Source organism: Phodopus roborovskii, unplaced genomic scaffold (assembly GCF_943737965.1).
Source record: "Phodopus roborovskii unplaced genomic scaffold, PHOROB, whole genome shotgun sequence".
Classification (NCBI taxonomy): Eukaryota; Metazoa; Chordata; class Mammalia; order Rodentia; family Cricetidae; genus Phodopus; species Phodopus roborovskii.
In genome coordinates this window covers 1484466-1507265 of record NW_026126412.1, presented here as the reverse complement: position 1 = coordinate 1507265, position 22800 = coordinate 1484466, and the positions used below count along the sequence as shown (strand labels likewise).

At 43.2% G+C, this 22800-nt stretch overlaps 1 protein-coding gene across 1 annotated transcript in view; it reads left to right on the top strand.

Moving 5' to 3' along the window:
- Nucleotides 1–22800, top strand: part of Ahrr (aryl hydrocarbon receptor repressor) — an 81087-nt gene that overhangs the window by 8025 nt on the left and 50262 nt on the right. The window contains exon 3 of the mRNA XM_051182739.1: nucleotides 7557–7738. Coding sequence (XP_051038696.1) covers nucleotides 7557–7738 — 182 coding nt within the window. The remainder of the gene's footprint in view (nucleotides 1–7556; nucleotides 7739–22800) is intronic.

The window sequence follows — 22800 nt, the reverse complement described above, 5'->3', positions numbered from 1 at the left end:
GTGTAGATTTAAGACCATGTGAATCCAAGGACTGACAAGAAGCTGAGGTTGCTCAGAGTGTGAGGCTGGACTTTGAAGGTGGCTTTTGGAGGTCGGAGCCACCATACAGTGAGACTTGAGGTACGCTGGGATATAGGTCTTTGATTAGAAGAGGAGTGCTGGGGGAAAGCTGAGTGCACTGAGAAGAAGACTTAAACCCATGCGCCATGAGATTAGGCATAGAAATGTGCTCCTCTATGACAGGGATTTAGATTGGTTTACATAACATTTATCATATAAACAAGAAAAGAAGTAACTTTGTTATTTAGCTGAAACCGTGGTTTATCTGGTGAGCAGTGTAGAAAGAATTTGAGCTGAGTTTTTTTTTTTTTTCCATAATATTTTTACTCCAATGCAAAAGTGAGGCCATGTTTGAGGTATTGAATACTTACATTTTATTCTGTTTCATTTGCTTTTGAGACAGGGTCTCACTATGTAGCTAGCCCCGACTTGCCCAGAATTCACTATGTACACCAGACTGACCTTGAACTTACAGAGATCTGCTGCTTCTACCTCCCAACGGCTAAGATGAAAGGCAAGCACCACCATACCGAGTTAGCATTTTGCCTTCTGGAGGTTTTGAAAAGACAGAAAGCTTGCCTGGTTCATAACTCAGGGGTTGTCTCCACACCCTGTCCCCTTTCAAGAAGCATCTGATTTTAGCATTGTCTGAATGCTTCTTCAGATGTCCTTGCAGTGTGTTACTTCTCTTTCTGTACGTGCTCATGTTGTTTACATTCCAGCACACCTCAGGGTCTGTGGTATAGGCTGCACTTTTCCTATACACTTTGAGTATATGGGTGTTATCTCAGTCCTTTGCTGTCCATTAAGCTCTGTCATAGGTCTGCAGCACACATGTCACCACTCAAGACCTTTCCACCGTTATCCAGGGAGCTTAGGAACATGGATAAATGACACAGGCGGCCTGATGTTAGTGTCGCAAGCCATTCTTTAAGTGGCAAGTAATTTTGTGAGAGTGTTCTCTAAGCTATCTGAATTTTTTTCTTCACTAGCTATGGGTGTTTCTGAATCCATAACTTTCTCCCAGGAATGAATGCTTGGTGTCACCAGAACCATGTTTGGTGTTCCACATCTCATCCTCTAGGACCCTTGAGTCTTTACCAGGAACAGTGTCTTCATCTCATGACAATGTGGAAGTTGTGATACTCAAGTCCCTGATTCTTTTATCTGTTTTTCTTTTCTTCCCCCACTAAAATGTGTGTGTGTGCGCGCGCGCGCGCGCGCGCGTGTGTGTGTGTGTGTGCGCGCGTGTGCGCACACGCATGCCAGAGAACAACTTATGGAAGTCAGTTCTGTTCTTTCATTATATAGGTCCACAGATTAAACTCAGGCGGTTAGGCTTGGCATCAAGGGTCTTTACCAACTGAGCTACCTCACGGGCGCATATCAGCTTTCCTTTACTGGAGTACAATTGAAGTACAAGTGTTCCAATTAAACTGACAAACTTTACAGGTTGATCAGCTTTTGCCCATGAGATTATCAGCAAGTCAGGATCTCAAACATTCTGCCACTCCAAAAGTCTCCTTTTGAACTTTAGTTGTCCTCACCACCCCTGTTCCCAGGCAGCCTCTGCCCTACTTCCTGTCACTGTGAATTTTGCACTTCTTGTTTTGTGTGTAATGGAGTTTACGTTCTTTGGATTCCTCTGAGTTTGTGCATCATTAACAGATTCCTTTATTTTTCTTTATATTCTATGCTGTGGGGGATATTCCAAGTTTGGTGGGCACCTGGATTGTCCTCTGTTTGGGGGCTGTTAAAGATGCTGTGGTTGTTCTACTGTGATTCTTTGAGAACTGGGTACTTCTGTTCTCCTTGGGTAAACACCTAGAGAGGCAATCGCTGCATAAAAGTGTGCTTATCTTTCCCAGAAACCTCAGTCCATTTTCAAAGTCATTGCATCCTCTTATGCTCCAGCTTCAGTGAAACAAGGCATAGATCCCTCCATATTCTGTCCAGTGCTTACACTGCCAGGTTTTAGTTTCAGCCACTTTCGTGGGTAGGTAGAGTTTCAGGGTTAATCTGTATCGACTTAAGGAATAATGAATGATGTTGCATGTATATTTGTGGGCTTTCTTTTCATCCACACAGTTTCTGTGGTTTAGCATTCAAATAATTTGACTATTTTCATTTTCGATTGTTTCATTATGTCATGAGAACTCTTCATATACTCCACATACAAGTGCTTGTGATTATTTTCTTCCAGTCTTTGATAACTTTTTCACACTGTTAATACTGGTTTTCAAAGAATATTTTGGAGGCTGGGAAAATGGCAACGAGGACATGACTCCAGTTCCCTAGCACTTATATAAAAGCTGGTCGTGGCAATACTTAATCAGTAACCCCAGAGCTGCAGGCAGGGAAGCAGGTAGACCCCAGAGGCTTTCTGGCCAGACATTTTAGTCCAAACAGCAAGCTTCAAGCTCAGCAAGAGATTGTGTCATAAACATTAAGGTGGAAAAGTCTGATAACAACCTCTGGCTCCTCCTTACATTCACACCTGCTTATAAACATGCACACACACATATATGAATGCATACCCCCCCACACACATTTATTTATTATAATTTTTTTTATTTTACATGTCGATCCCAGTTCCCTCTCCCTCCCTCCCTCTTACCCTCTCTGCCCCCTCACATGCACCCTGACCACCCTCCCCTCCCATCCCCCCACCCCAATCCACATGTAGGGCAATGCCATCCAGGTGGGGCCATGTAAATCTGTCAAGTCATGTGAAGTAGGGACTAGGGCTTCTCTCCTGTCTCTAGGTTAAGGCAGTATCCCTCCAAGGGGGGATCTGCCCGCGAGGTCCTTTTGTGCATCAGGACTACTTCCTGGTTCCACTGTCTGAGGTCCCTTAGACTGCTCAGTCCTTCTGGCTGAGACCCATGTTCAGGGGGTCTGAGTCAGTCCCATGCTGGATTCCCAGCTATCAGTCTGGGGGCCCGTTAGCTCCTCCTTGTTCAGGTCAGCTGTCTCTATGTGTTTCTGCAATCTGGTCTTGTCCTCTGTCTCTGCATCTGGATTCTAGTTTGACTCAGTGTTTAGGTATGAGCACACACATACATTTTAAGCTGAGTATAATGGTATACCTATAATTCCTATACTCGGGAGGCTGAAGCAGGGACATAAGTATAAGACCAGCCTAGGTTAGTTTCATAATGAGACTCTAGAAAAGAAATCTAAAGAACTTTTGATAAGGTGTGTGTGTGTGTGTGTGTGTGTGTGTGTGTGTGTGTGTGTGTGTGTTCTAAGAGGCCCACAACTACCCTCACCACAACTACCCTCAGTTTCTTGTACATGTTTTCCTGTAAAGTTTCATATTTGGTTTTACATTTGGGTCTGTGATCCATTTAGAGTTCATCTTGAGGTGCTGTGTGAGGTAAGTGCTGGCATTTACTGTTTTCATGGATTCCCAGTGGACCCAGAAGCCCTTGACTTGCCTTAGTATCTTGGTCTAGTTAATTGACTTGATGAAGACTATATGGGTCTATTTGTAGATTCCCTATTCTTTTCTACTGATTTGTATTTCTTTCTCTAATACTAATACATCTTGAATGTTGGAGCTTTATGGAAGGCAGGTGATAAATCCTCCAGGTGTGGTCTTTTTAATCAACTATTCTAGGTCCTTTGATTTCGGTAGGTCATTTTACTTAGGTTCATTACATATATATCAGTGATACTTCATAGTTTTGTCTGTGTCTCCTGGATGTCTTGTTAAGTTAATCCACACGTACCCTGCTTTGTTGCTGTTTAGCGCTCCTTTGTGATTTTGTCCAGCAGAGCTGACTAACTGCTTTTTACCTCTTGCTTCTTCTTACTTCCGTGCTGCTGGTCATCTCGGGTGGTCCACTACTCCCCACTTCTTGCTGTTTCTCTCTCTGGAGTCAATGAGAATTCTATCCTGGACTCCACATTTGCCCTGGGTTTGAACTCACCACAAGCCCAGAGGACTGTTTCTAAATAGACTGTCCCTCCTGATTATCTATCCTTTCTTAGGTTACCATCTGCTTCATGAAGCTGATATTGGGAAGTAGAGTACAGAGTGTAGATAGCAGTGAGGGGTGTCTTGGTGTCCTGAAAGCCAGAGGAGAAAAAGCAAAGAATATTGTGATCTTGGCACAACTCCTTTGTTGGACAGTGCACCACCCCGAGCCTGAGAGAGAGGGCCCCGCTTACTGCAGGGAGCATCCTCGATGCGCTCTGTATAGAAAGACCTGATTGTCAGGGCTGGAGCACCTTGCATGGAGAGACAAGGACATATCCACCTTGGATCTAGATAGAGGTTAGAACTATGCTGGGTTTATGGCTTAGGGAGCCACTGCTCAGCTGAGGACTTCCCAGTACATGGAAGTAACTGGAGCTGGGGACCATGAATGGAAGACACATGCCTGAGGATGCATAGGTTCTTGGTTGGGCCCAGAGCCATGGTAAAGGGGACAGGGCTGATCTCTGAGCACACAACCCCATGTGGACCCATCACCCAGGTAGAGATGAAGGCGGGGTTTAGACCTAAGACAAATGATAAATAGGTGTTTATTAGGGAAGAACTTACACAGCTAAGAGTAAATAACTGCTGCGGCCTACCTGCTCCAGAAGATGTAGTCTCTGCTCTTCCAATACTCTTGGAACCCAAGAAAGCACGAGAAACAAATAGGCTGAATAGATGTTTATTCAGGGAGAAATAACTTACAACATAGACAGATGAACACCACCAGGTTCCTGGTCCTAAGGATGCCTCAGGATGTACTCCTGTCCCCATGCTGCAAGCAAGAGAGCTCTCTGAGCCCCCTCCTCAGACTTAGTTCCCCCAACGTCGGGCCCTGTCTCCACCCCCCAATGGGCGTGGTCTATGCCCCAGGTGTGGACAAGGTGAATATCTCACTACCCCTCCTCTACCTTATAAAGGGTCACCTCTGCACCTGAAACCACACCCAAAGGGTGTGGCCACCACTATAAGTTCACTGGCAAGGTAAGATGCCACTACATAGAGATGCTGCTTTGGACTTTAAATATGTCTTCCAAGTGCCTATACATGTCCCAGCCCACCCTGATTTTGCTGTCTCCTTCTCTACTCAGCACCTCTGTGGTTCTTTTCCACCTTCTAACCATACCCCTATCTGCCCATCAGATGTCCCCTTTGTTTTGTGGAGAGTCCTCAGGTATCAGTCATTCACAGAGTGGACTCCTTGCCAGCTTGTGCTAGGCCTTCTCTGCCAGGCTATTTCAGTTTTGGCTGGCAATTTAAAAATAACACTGGAAGTAGAGAGAAAATTAAGAACAACCCTAGAGGAAAAATATTTGCAAATCATGTATCAGATGTATCAGATGAAGACTATATATATATCCCAATTAAAGAATGTCAGAGGACTGGATAGCCACTTCTCAAAGAAGATTTATGAATGGACAATCACAAGAGAAGATTCACAGCATGACAAATCACCAGGGAAGTGCACAGCAGAGCCACAAGGAAATACTACCTCGTATCCATTGACTATAATAAAAGTGAAACTCAACAAGTGTGGACAAGCAAGTGTGGAGAAATTGGTGAGTCTGTGAAATGGTGCAGATGTGCAGAATACAGCCTGGTGGTTTCCTCAAGATATGAAGCTCAGAATTACACAGATCCAGCGATTCTGCTCTCCCATGTTCAAGCAGAGTCTTCTGAGTGAGTGCTCAGAGAAGCCATATTCACAATGGTCATCCATGGAAAACCACCAGATTTGTGAATTGGTGCAAGATCAGTAGAATGCAGTCCATTTATATACTTGAATGTTATTCAGCCATTAGGAAAAAAAGAATGAAGAAGCAAAATACACATTAGAGTATGAATGAATCGGGGAAGAACCCTGTTTTGTGAAGGCAGTTGAGTGGGTCCACCATTCGTGTTTCTGTACATCCGGATGAAAAGTCAGTCCAGGTGGGCAGAAAGTGGGTCAGAAGTTTCAAACACAAAAGTAAGGAATTAGGAGAAAAATGCACATGAGGGAGGAACTTCCCTCTGAATAATAAAAATCTTTAGGCCAAGAAGAGATGTGCAGTGTCATGGCTGGCAAATGAAGGAGGCTGGTTACTTTTAAATGACTGATTATGCTGTGTTAGATAGATCTTCCCTTTAAAAGGCAACAACTCCTGGGTTTGTTGCTGACAGATAGTAACAGAAAACTGGGGCATTTAGGCCATTGGAGAACTCCTCAAAACCAGAGGGGCCTCTAATCTGAGACTCCCTGAAACCCCGGAAAGTGTTAGGCTGCTGAATCACATGGCTGCTTTTATTTGCAAATATGCCAACAATGAGCCTTTTTGCTCTCCTATCCTTTCCAACATTGGATCTGCTTCTAGAGGCATAGGGTAGGTGATACTGATAACTAAGAATCAGGAAGGTTTATTCTGTGTCACAATTAAAAGGGTCAGAAGAGGGAGAGCTAAGAGGTTAGATGAAGGGATGTTGACGACCCTTCCCCAGGCAGGTAGTTAAAGCCAGGTGAAACTATGAGTGAGCAGGTTCCCTGAGCTGTGTGAAGTGGTGGGCGAAGGACCTCTTGACCCTCTTGATGCTGGGGCTCTGGAGGCTTTGACTTTGAGAACTTGTGTGTGATCTCTGGCATGTCTTGGAGTCCTCTTCTAGGCATTTGGACTCTCAGGCCAAATTCATTATCCTGGGACCGAAAAGACCAAGAACTCTTTTGATTGCCAATGGGATCAGGAAGCTATCAACATCCTAGCATGGCAACCTGTATTTTTCCTATAGTGTATTAGGTTTGGGCTAGACGCTGTGAGAATTTGAAGGAAGTTAAATAAAAGTATATTTTTTCCAAGCAGATTCTTATCCAGACAGCCCTAACCAAGTATCTCCCTTCTCAGGAAACCTGTCACAGAATGGTTGAGACATGCAGCAGAGAGACACACAGCCAGTAGCCATGTCCTTCATCCTCACCTGAGACTTTTCACACATTCCTCCAAATATTAGCTTGTAGCTAATTAGTGTGTCTTTTCAGTTCCTCTATATGCATCTTCAAGAATGAATGTAGGCGGAATATTCTGTTCCACCAGCCAGCTCCCAAAAAAAAACACACAGAGACTTATTATTAATTATAAATGCTCTACTGATAGCTTAGGCTTGTTCCTAACTAGCTCTTATAACTTAAATTAATCTACTTGCTGCCACATGGCTCATGGCTTGTTTCCTCATCTTGTACATGCCCTGCTTCCTCTGTGTCTGGCTGGCAACTCCGCCCTTCTCCATCCCAGAGAGCTCTCTTCCTGTCTGCAAGTCCAGCTTAACTTCTTCATGCCTAGCTAATGGCCATCTAGCTTTTTATTAAATCAATGAAAGCAGCACCTCTTCACAAAAGATTGTGACCTCTAATTCTTTAAACATTTTCTGTCTGGGTGGCAGCTTCAGTGTCCCAGTAAGGTCACCACAGAGAATGATTGCTTGCCTGTGGGGCCAGTGACTCCTGGTGGGAACCTATATGACGAAGGCCTTCTTCCCACAGGAGGCTTACCATGGGGGCCGAGAAATCAAATCCTTCCAAACGGCACCGGGACCGCCTCAATACAGAGCTGGACCACCTGGCCAGCCTGCTGCCGTTTCCACCTGATATCATCTCCAAGCTGGACAAGCTTTCCGTCCTGCGCCTCAGCGTTAGTTACCTCAGGGTGAAGAGCTTCTTCCAAGGTAGGACTGTCACCTGCGGACATTGACTCCATCTAAGACTGACTAAGTTTCACTTGCACCATACAGGTTCACACCTGAGTCCAGTTTGGTTTCGCTTGTGCATTGCTGGGTCTGAGTTGGGTCTTCCTAGTGGGGTTTCTCCTGTGCTCTTTTGGATCTTACCTGGGTCCACTTGAATCTGGATAGGTCTGACTTTGGCCCAGCTGTGATGAGACATGTGCAGAATGTATTATACTACCATGCAACCTTCTGTGCCTATGCTAACCTTGTCTAGATGGAAAGGTCTTTGGTTGTAGGCTGACCAATATGTGGGATTCCTCTGGCTCCAGGTCATCAGTAACACAACTTGCTTCAAGGTTTCTATCCAATTTATTAGGATGGTCCTGGGTTCTTTAAGTGCTAGATCCAGGACAGCTCTGGGGGTTTCAGGGAATAAGGGGGTCATGGCCAGGGACAGGACACCTCTGTGGGGGGATCTAGTGAATAAGTGTATCTATTCTAAGAGAGAGAGAGAGAGAGAGAGGGAGTAGGATCGACACAGGAAGGAAGTATAGTGTCCACATTTAACCTTGTTTTCTGTATATTGCTACCTTGGGTACCACAGGGTGGCTCAGAAATAACAGTGTGCTTTGGCAGAGTCTTTCTACCATGCTCTAGCAGAGTCTTTCTACCCTCTAAAACATGTGAAACATTGTCTTCTGGGAGTCCAGGGAGTCCGTGCATCCTAAAGCTCCAATCTACCATGGTTTAGGGATATTTTGTGTCATTCTACTAGCTGTACTGAACCCGCAAGGGTAGCAGGGCTCTGGCCTTCCTGGCATATTTGGATTGGGAAAAGTGCCTGTGAAGATTTGTGTTAGGTGGTTAGAGACAGAGCTCTTCTCTGTGTTGGCCATGGCTTCTCCCTTTGGTCTGTATTGAGAATTATACCCATGTTCTGCCACATCATCTTGTTTCCTTAGATGTCTAGGTTTTGGTTTTCTTGGAATTTTGGGTATCAGAAGGGCTAAAGAATAAAAACACAGGGCTTGAAGACATAGATAGAACTGGGCAGCTTCCTTTGTTGGAAGGTGGAGGTGATGCTCTTCTGGCTTCTTCATTGTGTGGCAGCTGAAGGTGATAGGCTTAAAGAGGATTAAAATCCAAATAGTATGGTATCTAGTTGCTGGTTTCTCAGGTTAGTTTATGGGTACAGCATGGTTACATGTTCTGATGGTGTAGGCAGTACTGATAGGCTATGATTGCCCTCCTCAGAGTCCTGTTAGCAAGAGGGGCCTTTCTTGGCATGTGGGGTGTTCTCAGCATAGGACCCTGATAGCCTCAGCACATCCCCAGAACCCTGAAGTTTTGCATTCCAGTATTAGAAGGATGCTAAGTAAAAATTTTGCATAGTGCCTGGTATCTGGTCATCTTGATACCCTTACCTGAGGTTTTTCATAAGCACCCATAAGTCCTGGCTAGTCCCAGCCTCCTTGAATACATTTTAATTTCACCCTCTAGGATATCTAATTTTACACACAAATGTATTGTTTTTATGAATTTTCCTCCACCCTAGTTCTCTTTCCCATATCACTTTGGGGGTCCAGACTTGAGCTGCCTGCTAGGCAACTCTTAGTTCTAATGGTGCTGCATTCAGTTTGCCTCTGAGGTTTGAGTGCTTTTCCAGGGCATTAGGGTGGGAAGAAATCAAGAAAATCTTTCAAAACATGCTGTGTCATCCTGATCTTGTATGGGTGTGGGAAGCTAGAAGGAAATTGAAGCCTCTAGGTTTGTTTTCTACAAAGTGCCTAAAAGTGTGACTAAGTCAACCCCCAGTTCCCATGGGCACTGTTAGCAAACCTCAAGGGCAGCCCCCCAGGTATAGACCACTCAGATCTGCTGCCCTGGCAGAGAGACCCTGTCCAGAACTAAAAATGGCTTTGCTTTCTGTCCTTGCACTGACATGGCTATACATACATACACTTGCCCTTGGGACAGAGATGAGGAGTGGTCTCATTTCCTTCTGCGTCTGTGATAAAATACGCTGAGGAAAGTAACCTAGGCCAGGAAAGGGTGTGTTCATCTTATAATTCCAGGTCACAGCTCATCCTTGAGGGAAACCCAGGCAGGAACTTACGGCAGGAATTTGAAGGCAGGCCCACTTGCTCTTCCACATAGCATTACCTTTAACCAAGCAACTCATTTTACAGCCAAAGAACCATGGTAGGAATCATGGAGGATGCTGCTTGGTGGCTGGCTTGAAGACTGGCCTATTCTCAACTAGTGTACACTTCAGGATCATCAGCCTAGTTATGGTACCATCCACAGTGGGCTGGTATTTTGTAAGCAGTCAAAAATTACACCGATCCCTACAGATGTGCCCACTGGCCAATCTGCCCGCTGAGGCTTTCCTTTCTGATGACTCTAGGGTGTGTCAAATTGACTGGTAAAGCTAACCAGATCAGGGAAACAGGGCAGGCTGCTTCTTCTCTGGACAGAACTGGATGTACCCAGCCGGGCCAGAGCTTGTTGGCCCACAGGAGATCTGCTCCTGATGTTTCTGGCCAACTCCAAAGACTGTCTAAGAGTCTGTATAAATGCTCAGTTGGGAACTAACAAGTGGAGTGGTTTGCCAGTCTTTCCACCATCGTTAAAGTTCTGTGATGTGAGTGCAGCACTACTTTATGGCTGGTCTGTCCACATCACTGCAGCCTGAGGGTCCTGCTGTGCTGAGACAAAGTGAATTCTCAGGGTCCACAGGCATCCTGAGAATGCTGTGACTTCTGGGGGCAAGATAAGAGCCTTTTAAATTTCTGTACTATGCATTTTTCACCAACGGTTCGGAATTTTGTGATTCCCTTTAAGCTGTACATAGAGAAAAAATTCTAAAAATTTTCCTGAACTTATTTCCAACCGTGTGATTAGAAAAAAAAAAAGTGAAGCTACAAAAATTGGATTTTAGTTTATGCTTATTGAGCTAATTTCATTAAAATTGCTATAAAACATCACCCCTGTAAAGGACATGAACTGGAAACTCAGAGGATGGCAGTGACATGAGCATCTGTTTGAACATTTAGGGTTGCCTTTAATGGGTTGTTAAAAGGCAGTGGACTGTTTTAGTTTTATTCATCAGATCTCTGTGTGTCATGAGACCTAACATTTTCACAGCTCTTTACTTCCACCATCTTCTGTGGGTAATGGTCAGGGCTGGGATTTTCCACTTTTATAAATTTTGCTATCTACAAAAGGGGAAATTTGGGTGAAGGAAAAAAGTTGGGGAGTGTTTAGGAGAGACCATCATGTCCTATTACAGGGCAGGGAGCAGAGTTGGGTCCTCCCAGCTTACACTAGGGTCCCTGGGTACACGGCACTGAGAACAAGCTAGAGAAGTTCAAGAAACCCTGTAACCATTGCTACAGTCTCAAAGCATCATAGGTTGGCTTGTCCCATGCTTTCCCAGGGACTCCTTGCTGTCACCAGACCAAGGCCCAGGCCCAGGAAGACCTACCAGGAATAGAGACTCTCAGGCTTTGATACTAAGGATCATGCCCAGGCCTGGTCCATGGGCAACATCTATCCAATGAGTCATTAGGATGACAGCATCCACCAGGCAAGCAAATGTGCATTTGTGTGTGTGTGTGTGTGTGTGTGTGTGTGTGTGTGTAGAGCCACTCAAGGGAGAGAGAATTCTAAAAACCAAACAAATAACAAAAAGAGACAGAGAGACCCGGCTTTATTGCTCATGAAAACCTAGAGATTTTTCATGGCTGTGCTCCTGCTGCTGCTGCTGCTGCTGTTTCCTCCCTGTGGCCCATACACACCTGGGATGGTGTCTGGGACCTTTGCTCATTTGTTTTGTTCTCAGACTGCCATACCTCCCCACACACTTCTGGCTGTCCTAGAGTCCCTGGCCAAGGTCAGTCCTGGCCACCATGCTTACTTGAACTGAACAGGCTCCCCTGCTTCATGTCAACCCCAGATGGACAAATACAGATACACTTTGAAGTCTCTAGGTGAGACCCAGAACTTGGGAATACAGCATCCATTATCATGTAAAAATCAGGTGTACCTTGAGACTGTTAGTGATTTTGGACACTCAGGACTGATGTGAACAATTCTCACTGAAGGATTACCTTTTTCCCGATGGTCTTTGTTATGAGTTGTTAGATATTTGTGCCCTCCCAGAATTCGTATCTTGAAACCCAAATCAGCTGTGTGATGGCTTTTGAAGATGGGGCCTCTAAGTAAAGTAATCAAAGTTAAAGAAGATCCCAAAGTGTGGCTGTGATCATTCAGGATTATTGACCTTATGAGAGGAATACAAGAACCCTCTCTGGACACATACCCAGAATAGACAACCATTTGAGGGACAGCAAGGTATGTGTTCATAAGCCAGAAAGGCCCATTAAGGAACCAAAATGTGCTATCATTTTGACCATGACCTCAAGTCTCTAGAATTGTGAGAAGATCAGTCTCCATGGTCTAACCTACCCCGGCAGTGCTATTTTGCTATAAGGAGCCTTAGTTGACTAAATACTGAGAAGTTGGAATGCCATTGAGACTAACACTGAGATGTGTGAAAAATCTTTGGAATGGATGATGGAGGATGCAGGAGCTCTAAGATGTGTGTTGGCAAGAGCCAACTGGCTGGGACATCTGTTTGCTGCAATATGGCTGTTATCAGTGATCCTAGAGTGTTAAGAAAGAAGAGAGGAGTAGTGTAGGGCAGTCTCTTGATGTCTCAGAAAATTTGTGTTACATTAAACAGAATTGAGCAGAAACGTGAGCATTAATGAGTTATTCTGTAAAGAACTCAGCAAGAAAAAAGAGCTGGTTTTGGAAACCAGTGGAAATGCGATTCTTATTCATAAGTTGTCGAAAATGCAGCCTGTGCCCTGGTGTTTTGTCCAGAATAGAGCCTGCAAAAAGATGAGGCCAGACATTCGACAGAGCAGATTTCTCAGTAGACTATTGGAGGTGCTCCTTGATGCTTCCCATTGCTACACATTATAAAGTAAGTGGAGGGATGTATTGAAGAAATTAAGAGAAAAGGAACCAATTTAAAGAGTTGAAAAATCCTTAGTTCACTCATACTGTAACAAATGAGAAAGGACGCAGCTGAACAACCACTTATTAAAGAAAATGTGTGTTATGAACCAGGAATTTAATCAGCCACCACAGAAGGAGGGAGAGGGAAGGGGTATACCAGCAGATGCTTCCATTTCCGCAAAAGGAGATAGAGCAGTACAAGAGTCATTCCACTAGCAACATGCATTCACCACAAATAAAGGGGCAGTAGGACCTGAAGAGAGAGTTCAAAGTTTCTGTGGACTGAGGATGCCCACCTAGAGCTTTGAAACCAAGATATTCCTCAACTTCAATATCTAATTGAATTTACCTTGCTGGGTTTTAGCCTTTCATGGTACCTTTCTTTCTTTTCTTGATGTCTCCCTTCTGAAACTGTAATCCCTCTTCTGGGTACTCTGCCACTGTGCCTCGAACGTACTCACCTGGTTTGAGCCACAGACTTACAGCTGCGGGAATCTGCTGGGGGGGGGTGTCTATCATATCTAGGTATCTCCCCACGTGAGAAGATGATACTGAGATGAGACTTTAGTTTTAGATGTTAGAGTAAATGTTGATTAGGACTTACATTTTTGGTTTTGAGCCAAGCGCTTAATGGCTGAGCCATTTCTCCAGTTCATGTTGATAAGACTTAACACTTGGGATCAAATAGCTTTCACAATCACATTGTTAGTGTATGAAAAGATCACTCTGATTGTTTTATGATTTTCCTACCTCTTTTCATTGATTTCAAAAAATAAACCTGACCAATTAAAGACAGCCTTGATCAATTCCTCTCTCCTTTCTTTACTGTCTCTGGATTCCTTCCCAGGACATAAGAAACTGAGGTTTGGTTTCTCTTTTTGCTTTCCCAGAAGACCTCTTCTGTGTGTGGCCCTCCTTCTGCCTCTGAAGGAATCTGGAGCAGCCTAGGACCTTGCTGATTACTTCTAGACAGGGTATATTAGTATTTCTATCCTGTTGTCCAAGCAGGCTAGCTAGGATATTTGTACACATCTAGTGACATAGTTAAAACATAACATAACTCTATAATTAAAGAGCTTCAGGTGGGAGGCTGGACCCCAATCCAAGTCTTCTACAATGATGCTAGGGTTCCTGATCCCCTAAGTAGGAGTAGAAGAAAAGAAGAAAGAAATCCAAAAACTGTCCTGTGTGTCTGGCATGTCTATGAGTTGGTACATAAAGCAGGCATGAGATACCAGGGGACTCTTGGGATGTCATCGGGTTTCATGAGAGACCCCCATACTCTGGAGGTGAGCAAGGTGGTCCTTCCCCTAGAACTGGTATTGTGTGTCTTTCCTTGACCCAGGTGGCAGATCCCCCTTTGCTGTGGTCTGCTTTCATGTCTCAGTTTGGAAAGGATTTATACCCTACTACCACAGGCTAGTAAACAAACAGCATGATCTACTTGGTCCATAGGAGCTGAACAGTCCTTTCAACTAAGGCTTGTTGCCTGGCAGGAGCCCCCAAAGCTTTCTCCTCTTAGATTTCTAAGTAGAGGAAGAACAGCAGCCTTCAGTCCATACTGGCCCCAGAAGGCACAGTAGAGTCACAGAGTCTTTCTGAAGCCCCCTGGCTGCACACAAGGGGGAAGAAACCCTACTCTCTCGTGGAATAGGTGGAGATAGATTTAGAGCATGCTCCCTTCCTGAACATTTACCCAGTGCCCTCTCTGTCATCATTCTGAATCCCCTGTGGAGCCTGGGAATAGTTATCATCAGCTGTGTTGAGGTCTGATTTAAAATTTATATGGAAAAAAATCATTTTAGTATACTTTATAATGTGAGTGGGGGATGGTGCCATGTACATGCCTTTTTAACATTTAGAATATACTGTGGGAAATCTACTTTTAAACAACCTTTCATTTTTAGTAGGTAACTACTAAAACTGTTGATGACAGATATAAGTACAAGATAAAGTATTTTATTTATTTTTGAGACAGGGTCTTATTATGTAACCTTCTCTGGCTATAATTATGTAGCTCAGATTGGCCTTGAACTTGTAGGGACCCACCTGCTTCTGACTCTCAAGGGCTCAGGTTAAAGATGTGCATTACCACACTCAGCAAGATTTAGTATTATAAAAATGAATCAATGAGCTAACAGGAAATTAAGAAACTCTCAGAGACCAAAAATTAAAGAAATCAACCCAAAAATTGACAATCAAGAGATAACAGTACTAAATGAAAATTTGAACAGATATATTTTATACAGAAGAAAGGAAATGCCAGATGGAGTATTTTAAGATGTAAAAGGAATGAGAAGCAAGAAAAATAGAAACTCTAAAGTAAATCAACCATTGACTGAAACAATGGTATACAGTAAAAACAAAAAGAGAAATGAGAGCATACAATATAATAGCACAGAATAAAGAGGGTGATTTGAAATAGTTCTAAGGTTCTTGTAATAGCTTTGGAGTCTATCTTATTTTAAGAAAGAAATGTGGTCCAATTTTCCAAAGAAAGTCCAGAATGAGAAAATATAATAAAAGAAAAAGACAAAAAAGTAGTAAAAAACTCAAATGAGTACAATAAGTAGAAAGCATAAAAGTCCAATATATCACTAATTGTAAGAAATATAAATGGAATAACCATGTCATTGAATTTTGATATTTACTAAAAGCACATTTAAAGCCTAAGGGCTTAGAAAGAACAAACAAAAAGATGGAAAGGCACACTGAGAAAACCCTAACAGAGAGAAGACTTATGCCTTTGAATCAATGTCCAAAATTTTCTTTGAAGTTACAATGCACTGGGGAGAGGAAGGGGATGAGTCACTACATAATTATTTAATGATTCATCAGATGAAAAAATAATTTAAAATTTATGTGTTTCTAATAACTTCAAAACCTATAAAACAAACATTGACAGAATGATGAAAAATACATAAATTCATCATCAGAAAGATATTAAAGTAATTTATAGAATGGGCAAGTAGAAGAGTAAAAGTTATAAAAGATGCAAATAAGACGAAAATAAGGTTAATCCAATGGACAGTCATGAAACACTGGACTCCCAAACTACAGAGTCCCAGTCTAGTCAAGCCTGCATGCAGATTGTAAAATGTTGAAACCAGGTGATCAATAAAGCAAATTTCAGCAAAAGTCAAAAGACAAAATCATAAAAACCTTGCAGTGAAACCCCAGTAAAAATTAGCTAGAAATCACTAATGTAAAGTTAACCTGGATATGTGGATATGGGTGGTAGTGCATGCTTTTAGCCCCAGCATTCAGGAGGCAGAGGCAGATGGATATCTGTGAGTTCAAGGCCAGCATGGTATACAGAACAAGTTCCAGGACAGCCAGTATTACACAAAGAAACCCTGTCTCAGAAAAACCGAAAAGAAAAAGGAAAAGAAAAAAAAAAAAGAAAGAAAACCTGAAAGCTAGAACTGTTTGTGCTAGGAAATAATCAATATAACCAATGGAGGAATATCAAGCAATATAGGATGACCGGAGAGGAGGCTCTACTGGCCAAGCCAGGAATGATTTAGGCATTGAAATGATTTACGGTAGCAACAGCTGATAATTATATGAATAAAACAGGGTTCTATCAGTATGGATGAATGAATTAAATAGTGAGAAGATCTCTAACATACTACTGGCTAATAAAGGCAGGTGAGACAAACATAAAAGAGGTGAGCTGTAAGTCATCATTCAGTGGCCATTGAGTCATAGTTGATTCAGGCAAACAATACAAGAAAAACAAACAAACAAGCAAACAAAAAACAAAGAATAATGGCGAAAATGTGGTGAGAAATGGGAGTTTTATAGTCTCAAACAAAATATCTTTTTGTGTCGGTGGGCGGGGGGGGGGCATAAAGGAGAGAAACAACACTCACTGTCCTCAGTGATTGTGTTTGAGCTGCATAACTTGATGGTCTTCCTGATGAAGACACGCGTTCTCATCTGATTACAAGGCTCATCAGCCTGCCACTGGCTGGATTGTGGTCTTCAAAGGGATCTGACAGAAGAAACTGGACTGTGATGAGAACCAGCCAGTGTCTTGGCAGAGATCTTACTGCATCCGTTGGTAAGCTTCAGTAGAGTCTATGGGAAAAATTGGGTATGTTGTGCTGTTCTTAAAAGTTTTGTATAAGTTTGACATCTCAAAGTAAGTCAACAGGAGGCACCAATAAAACAGCACTTAAGAGTTAGGGAAGTGTTCTGTGAGGCCTGACGCTGCAGCGTGCATTCAGTGAGGTCCTGGTGCTCCTGGGTGGTAGAAGAGTAAATCTTAGGGAACAGGAGGAGAGGAATGGGGGCAAGGGATGATAGAGTCTACAAAGACGCTGCGTTCTCCAAAGTAGATGTATACATGTATCTGTGAGGAGCATTTTCCTCCCTCCACTGTCATTACTGTCTTCATCACTAGCAGAAGAGGCCTTGGCGATTACAGAGAAGTGCGCAGCAGTGGCTGTGAAAAGTAGGATGAAACAGCTCTCAGCAGGGTTTGAGCATGACATGGACAGGGAGCAGGCACAAGGGGAGGTTTCCCGGCTGGTGGGAATGTTGCCTCTGCAGCCTACCTACCTGGAAATAACTTTTACATTTAATTGGAATATAATATTTGTGCTTATTGGTGGAGCAAAATATGTACCATACTTCAACTGAAACATATATAATGATCAAGCCAGAATAATTAGCATTTCTCTTTTTTATCATTAGAACTAACACATTATGTATATTAATACTTTTGAACCATTATTACATTTCTGAAGTGAATCCTATTTGGTTATTTTCTCTCTTTTTGAGATTTTTTTTTTACATGTATGAGTGTCTTTGCCTGAATACATGTCTGTGAACTACATGCATGTGATGCCTGCAAAGGGCAGAAGAGATAATTGGATCCTCTGGAACTTTAGTTAACATAGTTCTTCAGAGCTACTTCCTGCTTCCAACTCGATTTTTTTGTAGCCATTACCCAACCTGTCTGTTTCTCTTTACATTTTCCTTCCCATCCTATAAATGACCTTTGTTCTCTCTACTTCTGTGTGAACAACATTTTTAGCCTCCACAAATAAATGAGAACATGTGGTAGATTCAATGCTTGGCTCCTTTCATTTAATACAATGGCACCCCGTTCCATATTTTTCTAGTAAACAGTAAATAGCATTTCATCCTTTTTTATGGATGAACAGCATTCCATAATGTTTATTCATCACATTTTCCATATCCATTCATTCATCAGTGAAAATCTAGGCTGATTCCCTATCTTGATTATTATGAATGGTGCTAGAGTTAATACAGGTGTCTCTTTGATGAGTTCATTTTCTTTGGCTGTTTACTCAGAAGTGAATTGTAGGATTATATTGTATTTCTTACTTTAGTTTTTAAAATTACATTTTAAATTTGTATTTTATATTACATATCAAATTATTCTCCCTCCTCCCCATGGTGTGTGTGTGTGTGTGTGTGTGTGTGTGTGTGTACACATTCTTCTACCATGCGTACCATGTAGGCCCTGAAGCAAACTCAGGTTGTTAGAGTTGGCAGCAAGCACTGTTACCCGCTGAACCATCTTGACACTTGCCATTTTCTTTCCTATATTAACATCTTGAAGTATTTCCCCTATGTTTTCTTTTTCTAGTTTTCATAATTTGAGGACTTAACATCTGATTTTAGATCATGTCCGAGATAATGTTTGCAGATAATAAAAGATAAGAGTCAAGTCTCGATCTTATGAATATGGGTAATGCCTTGTGAACTCAGATACAACCATTGATTGATATCAGTCAGCAGTGTCTAAAAATGTTTCCTGATTTATACCTCAGGTATTACAGAAGGAGTTTGCTTTGGCAAAGGATAAAAACTCAGGGCCCAAGAGGCAAGTGTCAGTGGCTGATCATTTTGGCTTCTGTTTCTGGAAGAGATGGTACTCAGGGGTGTAGACTATGGAAGCTATATCCCTATAACCCACAGGAGGGACATTCTCAAGGGGAATAAGGATGTGTCCTAACCTAAGGGAACTACTATAACCCCTTCATCTTGAGGGAACTCTCCTGACTGTCCTTGAGTATCTGTTCCTTATGCAGGACACTGCTTAGGCCAAGATGCTACCCCATAATGCATTGCACAGTTGGCCCGGTTGGGCTGATGAAGCTTCAGCTTTTTGTGCTAGCATAGTTGATTATCTGTGGATCTTGAGATGGATATATGGAGGGATTCTGACTGTGGAGCAGGAAGATTCTGAAAGAGTCTCTGTTCTCAAGATGGCATGTCAGTCAAGTGTCCAGGTTCCAAGGTTGGGAAGACAGGGCAAGTCATTGAAGCCAGATGATAGCATATGTGACCTCTCTACAGCCAGGGCTGCTGGTGTCCAAGGTGCTTCAGTCAGAGGAACTCTGTTCACCCTCTCCTTCCCAAGAAGTGGGCCATACTATGTGCTCCATGCTGCTCTTACCTACCACTTTTCTGTCTTTGAAAGGCTGACATCCCCCAGCCAGTAGTCTGGAAATACAGATGTCTATTTGGGCTTCTGATTCTTTCTTAGGGTTAAGGTGAATACTTGGGCCCCTCTTGCTAACCATCTTGGGATTGCTCCATCCATATCTTTTCCCAAAGGCCATCCCCTCAGTTTGTCTGACCACTCTTTTGACATCACTCCTCATCCCCAAGCGGCAATAGAATTTCTCTGGCTTCCTGCTCAGTGTTTCTTCTTATGTTTGGCTTGCATGTTGTATCTCACTCTCTGTTGTATTAAGTCAGGGATAAGAAATGACAGGCTGAATAATAGGTTGAAGGGGGAAGCAACTACAGGGAATAAGTGGGTATATCTTCACAAGGACTTGTGTATCTGGCATTAAGATACCAGGATGTTTTACTAAATTCAATCTGTATCTGTTGATCATATTTACGGCAAAACCCTGATAAGAGCTCAGGACCTATAATGATTTGTGTAAAGGAGCTGAAGACTCAGATGATTGCCAGGCAAGCAGGCCACCTCTGTGCTGCTGTTAGTTACAAGTTTTCTGACAAATAACTATAGATTTATTTATGAGTATTCGTGGTGTATGTGTTACTGAGAATAGAGCTCATGGATAACCAAGTGCTCTATTGAGTTTTCATCCTCCATTATCAGCTCATGTCTACAAGTAGATTATACATTCTTTCTGGCCTCTAGGGCACCCTGTCTGAGTTGCCACGACAGTATCTGGCTGTGGGTTGTGGGAGTTTGGTGAATCTTATAGAGTGCCTTATTCGTGCTGATAGTCACACCCAAGCATCATGAAATTATGAATTTAGTACATCTTTGACTTTAAAATATCTCTTTTTAAAACACACGTTTTGGTTTTGTTTTACAAAACCCTTCTTGAGCCCTCACTGATACTGGAGAACTTTCCCTTGCTATTGTTTGCTGAAGCATGTATTGATGAAGCTCCATAATAACTCCCAGTTTTTGCTACACCAGAGACTTCATATCGTGAAAAGAATATGGATCTGCGTTGTGTCCAAAGAGCTTGAGTTTCATCTTCCTCCATGACAGATATTTGAAGGCAAGGGTGGTGTTTCTCCTTTGAAGGATGTATGTGTGACTGGAGATACAGAGAGCCCGTGGGAGAAGTAAATTCCCTTGGCAAGGAGTTAAGAAGAGATAGGGCCATGGCTGCCTTTTGACTAGTCCTCACTGACTCCGAGGAAATGCATTTACAATTATTTACTTATTTAACATCCCAACTGCAGCCTTCCCTCCGTCATCTCCCCCCCCCCCCACCTTCCCTCTGCCCCTCCTCCATATTTGCTCAGAAAGAGGCAGGCCTCCCATGGGCGAAGTATGGCTTATCAAGCTACCTTAAGATCAAGCACCTCCCACTGTAGTCGGGCTGGGCAAGGTTTGAGGGATAGGTTCCCAAGAGTCAGTCAAAACACCAGGGACAGCCCCTGCTCCCATTGCCAGAAGTCCCATGAATAGACCAAACTACACAAGTGACTCATATATGCAGAGAACCTAGGTCAGTCCCATGCAGGCTCCCTGGTTGTCAATTCAGATTCTGTGAGTTCCCATGTGCCAGGCTAGCTAGTTCTGTGGATTTTCCTGCAATGTTCCTGACCTCCCCACCCCCCTCCCAGGTTCCTACAATCCCTCCTCCCTCTCATCAGCAGTACTCCAAAGCTCTGCCCAGTGTTTGGCCATGGGTCTTTGGATCTTCCTCCATCAGTCACTGGATGAAGGCTCTCTGCAGACAACTGGGGTAGTCACCAATCTGAACACAGGGGATGGCCAGTATAGACTATACATCCACTGCTGCCAGGAGTCTTAGCTGGAAATGGAGTCCAGTAGAGGCCTGATGCAGGGAAAACTCCCACAAGTCTGCAATGATGGCCCCAATTTCCTGAGAAGTTACCATATTGATTTCCAAAGTGGCTGTATAAGATTACACTCCCACCAGCAAATGGAAGCGTGCTCCCCTTGTTCCATATCCTCTCCAGAATAAGCTGTCATTTGTGATTTTGATCTTAGCCATTCTGACAGGTATAAATGGAATCTGAGTCGTTTTCATTTGCTTTAAGGATGTGTGTGTGTGTGTGTGTGTGTGTGTGTGTGTGTGTGTGTGTTTCTTTGTGAGCTGCTTGGAAGTGTGAAATCTTTAATGAATGTATTGTGAAAAATCTGGAAATTTTATAATCAAAAGCAGCAACTTTCCATAATATACAACGAGCTAGATGAGTGTTTATTCATGTTCTAATGATTTTTCTTGTCTGAGGGACTGAGCAGTGAAAAGATATTTTTAAATAATAAGTGGTCATTGCAAAGATCCCAAAGGCTAGTATTTGGTAAAGTCCCAGGCAAGACACAGCTAGCAGTTAGGCTGGGGTGACAGGGGCATATTCTCATTAACTTGTCTAATCTCTTTAGATGGCTGGAGGAGAAAAACGACATAAAGGATACTGGCTCAATGTGCAGCTTGGAGCCTGGAGGTCAGACATAGTATATAGCCTGGGCTCCTATCTGATGCTGAAATGTTGGTATTTTACCTCAAGCCGGACCTTGAACATATATTTATCAGGGTTCACTGGAGAAGCAGATCAACAGGGGCAGGAACTTTGAGGAATTGGTTAATGTGGTCATGGAAGCTGATGGGAATCCCAGGAAAATGAATGCCATGATCCAACCCAAGTCCAAACTGAGAATCAGGAGCAGATGTAAACGAGAGGCTGTATTCCAGCTTACCCAGAGGCAGGAGGAAAGGCCAAACTTATTCCTTACCAGTTTCTGTGCTCTTCAGGCCTGAGAAGTTGGGTGACACCGTCCATACAATGAAAGCTGTATCTGCCTCATTGGACCCTGATTCAGATGCTACTCTACCTGAAATACCCTCAGACATGGGAAGCTGTGTAACTGGGCAATTCACACATAGTCAAAGCAATGTTGGTCATGGCCCTAAGCACTGTCCTTTTAAAAGTAGAGGCCAATCCTTGGTTGTGGACCTGTTCACTCCAACATCTGAAGCCAATCAGCAAGAGTCCTTTCCAAACACTCTGGGCTTTTCTCCAAATTAATGAGATTCCATGCATATGGCAAGAACCCTGTGTCCCGATCCCTGGCAGGTACACATCACCATCAGGCAATCATCAGACTGCCTAATGCATACACAAGCCCATGCATTTACAAGACTGAACATCCTAGATGCACAAAAGGCCTGAATATCACAGATTGTAGAACTAACTCCTGCTGTCACCAGGGTAGCCCCTTCAGTCCTAAGACACTCTCAGGGACTGTGTCTATATCTAAGCATCTTCTCTTAGGGAGCTTTATCAAGATGGGGTGGCCAGGGATCCAGGGTTTTCTCTTATGTTTCTTTGCTCACGCCTTCTGGGAACTGCTGAGTGTTCTGCCACATGTGTGCCTTGAGATAACTTGGATGCACCTGTAGGTCTGCTGGTCCTCACACCTTCTTTATGTGAAGTACTATGTGGGGCAGGTTTTGGCTGGCAGAATCTTGAAGCATTGTCCTTAATACCTGGACAATGTGTTGTTCTATCTGTCTACACTGTTTCTG